The sequence below is a fragment of the Lotus japonicus genome, chromosome 6 (genome assembly GCF_012489685.1).
Source record: "Lotus japonicus ecotype B-129 chromosome 6, LjGifu_v1.2".
In the NCBI taxonomy this organism is placed as follows: domain Eukaryota; kingdom Viridiplantae; phylum Streptophyta; class Magnoliopsida; order Fabales; family Fabaceae; genus Lotus; species Lotus japonicus.
In genome coordinates, this window is record NC_080046.1 from 59,548,753 (window position 1) to 59,554,546 (window position 5,794).

General features: G+C 36.8%; 2 protein-coding genes and 1 pseudogene across 6 annotated transcripts; 1 reads left to right on the forward strand and 2 right to left on the reverse strand.

Moving 5' to 3' along the window:
• Positions 1-434: 434 nt before the first annotated feature.
• On the forward strand, positions 435-3,226 carry LOC130724222 (uncharacterized). 5 transcript variants are annotated; one of them, XM_057575407.1, is made up of 4 exons: positions 435-582; positions 1,142-1,173; positions 1,527-2,105; positions 2,391-3,226. In XM_057575407.1, the coding sequence occupies exons 3-4, from the start codon at positions 2,094-2,096 to the stop codon at positions 2,898-2,900; spliced, it is 522 nt and encodes a 173-aa protein (XP_057431390.1). In that variant the 5' UTR covers positions 435-582; positions 1,142-1,173; positions 1,527-2,093; the 3' UTR covers positions 2,901-3,226. The 5 variants fall into 5 exon arrangements, with proteins under 5 accessions (XP_057431390.1, XP_057431391.1, XP_057431392.1 ...); XM_057575408.1 differs by having other exon boundaries at positions 505-582; positions 1,046-1,173; XM_057575409.1 differs by having other exon boundaries at positions 511-582; positions 1,058-1,173.
• An 801-nt stretch (positions 3,227-4,027) lies between these two features.
• On the reverse strand, positions 4,028-4,453 carry LOC130725672 (F-box protein CPR1-like). The gene has a single exon (XM_057576880.1). It carries the CDS (start codon positions 4,451-4,453, stop codon positions 4,028-4,030), a length of 426 nt encoding a protein of 141 aa, XP_057432863.1.
• A 58-nt stretch (positions 4,454-4,511) lies between these two features.
• On the reverse strand, positions 4,512-5,563 carry LOC130724221 (F-box/kelch-repeat protein At3g23880-like; annotated as a pseudogene).
• Positions 5,564-5,794: the final 231 nt, after the last annotated feature.

The window sequence follows — 5,794 nt, forward strand, 5'->3', positions numbered from 1 at the left end:
TAGTGAGAAGAGAAGAGGAGACTCTGGTACGGTTAAGGTTTGTTGGAAGAGAGGAGAGATAGTGTCTGTCCACACTGATCCAGTTTCGGATCGAGCCGGATAAGTGTGGGCATGCCTACTTGAAACATTCCCTGGAATGTGAGGTTGGAAATGTAACATTTCCATATTTGGTACAAATTTTTGTGCAAAACAACATCAACTGGCAAATCAATTTTTGCGGATCATGTGAACTGGAGTTAGATCACTTGGGCCTTGAAGGGCTCTAGGGGTCCATTCTCTGCTGTCTTATTAATTCATTTTTTTCTACCATTGATGTAACATGCATTTGATGATGATGTAGTATGCAATTTTACTAGTAGAGCATCTATTGGGTTGCCCATTATTTAATACAAACTCTAGGTACATATAATTTCAAACTTGGAATATTTAATCAATAGTGGGACCTTCCCATGTTTGATAAAAGTCTAAACCATCTCCAAAAGTCTAAACCTCCATATTCAAAAAAAAGAAGACCAAGACAAGACACAGTCAGAACTAGAACTGAAGATCAGCAAGTTGTACATTTAATTCCAGTTAAGCCAAGTAAGTTGAGATATATAACACATGAGCACATTCTTGTATCTTTTTTTCATACCACTTGATTTTTTGGTGCATATGATTAATTTATTCTTAGCCTTTTTGTACGAATTGAACATTTTGAGCAAAAACTGGATAGAAAATGAGATTGTTTATGCAGCTAACTTTGAGCACCGTGCTGCTAACATAAGTTTATAAATGGAAAAGGTAGAAAGTAGGTAGCATCAGAGCACTTTTTAGACCTTAACTAAAGAATGATCATAACTGATTCTCTTTCTTTGTGTATGTGATTCCAAATTCACAAACCACTCCAAGATTTCAAATTATCAATTTGAGATCCGGCTCCACTTGAGTTAGTAAACTATCAAGTAACAAAGATGTACCATGGTGTAAGGCTGGATTTTGCTTCTAAACTCTAAAGTATAGCTGAAAAGTGAAAACTCATGCTGGATTCTGTTTTCAACTCAAGTTTCTTGTTCAGGTTCATAGCCAAAGGCCAAAAGCCTTTAAGTATTCTGCTTTAGAGTAAAACCACTCTGTGACCCCAGTTCTGTATGGTTTGCAGGAGTGGACTTAAAGAATGGTCACCAACTACAGGTAAAAATTTGCCATTAATCCTCTAGACTAAAGTTTACTTATTTTCTGCTTGTATACTTATATTCATTATCTAAATATATGTCATCAAAACAAATCAGATGCCATGTTTCCTAGCAATTTATTTCCAATTTGTGAATCCCAGATTTCTAAGTGCATGTTTGGAAACTCTATAATTAATTCTAAAGTCAAAATCAATTCCAGGGATAAGCTTTTCTGAGTAGCTTGTAGGTGACATAATTGATTTTATAGAAAAATAAGTTGATCCAAACATGTTATACGTCAACATCCATATCTTACTAGTGTTCTGCGAGGCTTGATGCTTATATCCCATCTCATCATTGACATGTGTGCAGTGTGCATTAGCTAATTACCATGGGGTGCATTTCTTCAAAGGAAATAATTGCCAGATCAATCAGTTTCCATGAAGAGAGAAAGCATAGATCACATAGAACTGTAAACGGCATTCCATTGCTAGAAGATTTTATCATCTCCGCAATCGGCAGTGGCAAGTACCTAACACTTGTCCGCGCTGCTAACTCAGTCTCCAACAAGCTGAACTCTAGGAGCTATAGTGCAAACAAGTCCTCAAAACCTGCTATTGAGTCTGCCAGTTCTGAAACTGTGGAGAAGTTGGAGCTATCAGCAAAACTAGGCCAAGTAAAAGGGAAACAATTTGAAAGTGATAACAGAAACAGGTCCAAAAGTTGGCATTATTTTCTTGAGCATATTGAGCACTCTCTTGCTCAGGAGAATTTATCTGGTTTTGAAGATAACATGACTTGAGCTCCAAGGGTGCTGTAGGTAGCAGGAGTTTCCACACAGTGGAGGAATATGATGGTATAGTTAATAAAATTTGGTTGAACAAGTCCAATAGAGTTCAGCAACGTGGGTTTAATGAAGAAGATGATTCGGGAGGCAACATGGACATTCAGGTATCTAAATTTATATCTAATACAAAATCATCATACTGAGGAAAAGGAATTTTTTTTTAAACCACGAGTGTCCTGCTCGGGAGCCAACATGGACATTCAGGTATCTAAATTTATATCGAATAGAAACTCATCGTATTGAGCATAAGGATTTTTCTTTTTTAACCATGAGTATACTGCACTGAGGCAACCATGTTCAAGTTGGATAGTAACCACTGTTTAACGTAGTTTTATTCACATGTACTCGAGTATTCACATGTCCTCAAATCTGACATATCTGTATTCAAGGAAATGCAACCAGAAAGCAATGAAGTTACTCCAAGTCCTAAAAGGCACATTCCAAGTTCAGGTATAAAAAATGAGGAAGTGATTGCAAGTCATAAAACAAGAGTGCTTGCTGCTCAAGGCGTAAGAAGCACCATTGAGAAGGGAAATAAGAGAAAGGCTTTAGCAAAGAGGCTAGAATCACTTAAAATCCCATCCACCATTGAATCTCCAGCCATTGCTAGTCTAAGAGAATGGCTCCCTGCAGATGGAATATATTCTTCGGGATCCTATGTCACCCCAAAATTTGGCAGCTATTCTCTAATGAACACTAGGATTGCAAATGAATCCAGTCAGGAATCTATATTTAGCCCAGAGCTGGTATCTGCCTTTGAACAGTGCATGCAAAATCTTGATGCAGAGGAAGAAAAGATTCTGAAACAAATTTTAGAGAATGTGGAGGAAGAAAGTGATGAAAGAATTCAACCACAAGAAAGAACTCATGTCCTCAACCAGGCAGGCATAACAGGTTAAATCCATACTTGAAGTTGAAGGTTAGTGTTGCTAGTATACTATTTAAGTTCTTAATGTGGATTCATTTTATTTATAAGAAAAGAGGAATAGAAAATGAAAAATGTTCTATAAAGTTGAAGGAGCAGCTTAGTTATCAGTGGCAGAACACTGAAGAGACCCAATATATTAATGAATAGTTCAAAACAATGATCAAAAGCAAAGAGTTAGAGTGCAACTTGCTGGTGTGTATAACCCTTTTATATGAGTTCGCAAGCTTGCCAGAATATACTGTTATACTGAGTTTGTTTATTGCACAACCTTTACTCAATTTTTAAGTTCTTAGCAAACTTTTCATGCTTGCCTTTCGTTCAGATTTGAGCTCCGGAATATGCCAATTCTGTCTTATCTGTCATGTAAGTTTCAATTATCTTAGAGAATTGATAGTTTGCAAAATCAGCACAGACAAAACAGCAAAAGAATAATGCAATACCAGAGTGAAACATGAAAGTAAAATTACTTGGAATGGGACCGATTGAAAATACCAAAAATAACAGTCACTTTCAGCAATTGTGGTTGACAGCTACATGAAAATAAAAGAAAATGCATGAGGTAAGTCATAAGTGAGCTGCCTGGGTCAGTCAAGGAGGAAACAATAACCTTAATATTTTATTTTTGAGAACAAAAGATAGCTATTATTAATAGAAGAATCTATGAGAACAACCCTCTCATAGTGGGCAAGATAGGTAATAAAGGGCTTACAAATGTAAATAAAAACCCTACATGGCCAGCCTCATTAAAACCTCTCAAGGGAAAACCCAGTGGGAAAAAAACCCAAGAGAGGAAAAAGAGTGCTGGACCAAAAGCTAACAGCAGCAAGAGCCTAAACCAACAGACAAAACCAGCAAAACAGATAAAGTATAGTACATGAGATACGGGTTCTAGCACACTTATAAGGATTCTCTAAAATAGATAAGGTCTCTTGTAAATTCAGCTCCCCTTTTGGCCAATCTGTCTGCTTCAGAATTTGCTTCCCTATAAATATGATTTACCTTCAGACATTTCACTTCTGCCAACCATAGGTCAATTTGATTTAAGGCGTTAATCAGTTTCCACGGTCTATTGCTTCTGTTGTTTACCCAACCTTAATCTTAATAAGGCGAAACTAGACTTTGTACATAACCATGGGCACACAACCAATGTTTGTTGTCTGGAAGTTGAACATATTTCACACTATTATCTCTCAGATTATACATGGTAACATCCCAATTCTTTTTTCTGAAGAGCAATAGGATGTCACCATCTTCACCTAGGAAAATCAGCGGCCACAAGTGATGAAGCATATCATCAGCATGAAGATGTTCATAGCTGACACTCATTACTCGAGTCCAAGACTCACGAACTCCGTACTCTCTCATTTGCCACACATCAAAATGAGTTCCTTTACGGTCTTGAAAAAGGCACAGACAATTTCCCAAAACACTAAGATTTGTGTTAACATCACTAATATCCTTAGGCAATGACAATGCTCTATATGTCTCTTTACACATGTCAAATGAAAGAATCACCAACGCCATCCGCTCGATATACGGAAGGTGTTGATCAGGCTGATTCAACTCGTCAACTGCTAACCAATTAAGACAGCCACCCGCAAACTGTCCATAGTTTCCCTTTAGCGAAAGTTCCAAACCAGGTTTGCTCGATATCGTTCTCCAACCGCTATCACCCATACAATAAACCATTGTCTCCCCCCATTGATGCTCTCCGGAAGACTCTGCAATCCCCACCACCTTACAAAGAGGAAATAAATAATAAAACTAATCAAAAGGATAAAAATCATAAAATCATGTTATTATAGGATTAAAATGAATATTTCATATAACAGATTAAAATAAAATAATTTTGAACTCACCTTGTAAGTGTCACGTGAATGATCATAGCCAAATCCAAAACTCACGGTTCTGAAATTGTAGATGGTAATGGTTGGTGACTTGTTGGACCACAAGTGCGTGGCCGGGTTCCAAAGCCGGACCCAGAACGTGTCACTGAGACAAGCAATATAACACGGAATGTTGTGAAAACAGACCAAGCCATTACATGAGCCAGCTACGAAGTATTTACCCTTCAAACTGCACCACCCGTCTTCTTCGTCGATAATGGACGATGGATCCTCGACCAAACGACGCAAGGGGCACGGAATGTGGCAGTGGTCCTGTTCTTCCTCATAGTGGACGGGAGGACCGCTAGTGTCCCGTAGGGTGAGGAGTACGTGCTTGTTTCTGGCCGATCTGTGCAGGTGCAATTTTTCGAACGATTTGTCATCAGAGATGAGTGATTTCCATGATTTGCAAACGCACTTGAATTGCATCAGGGTTTTCACCGGAAGCCATGATAAGATTTCTACCTGAATTTCCCATGGGAGAATGGGATCAAACTCACCAGGTTTCATGGTTAGAGAAACCCTAATTTGGATTCACGTTCCCCTTTGGATTCACGATTTTATAGATCACGCTGTCTCCTTTTTTTTTTTGGTATGATCTTCTCTGTTGAAAAAAAATTGGAGTGTGTTAAATTGGTCCATTTAATATTGATTTTATTTATTAATGTGTATTTGATAATTAAAGAAGTAAGATAAAACTAAATTAATTGTTTGACTTGACCAACTTGACACTTTTGATAAGATCCATCCGCTTTTCTTATCCATTAAGATATTAATTTAATTAAAATACATAACTTGTGTTTTATTTTACAATAATTAAAATACATAATTAGTATAATTAAAAAGACTTTATTTTAATGGTAGAAAAGTCATAATTGTTTTTTATTAATTATTATAATATCATTAAAAACCATTAAATGTCAAAATAATGTAGTAGTTATTTTTAAAAAGTGTCACAATTGACTTTTGTTAATTATTC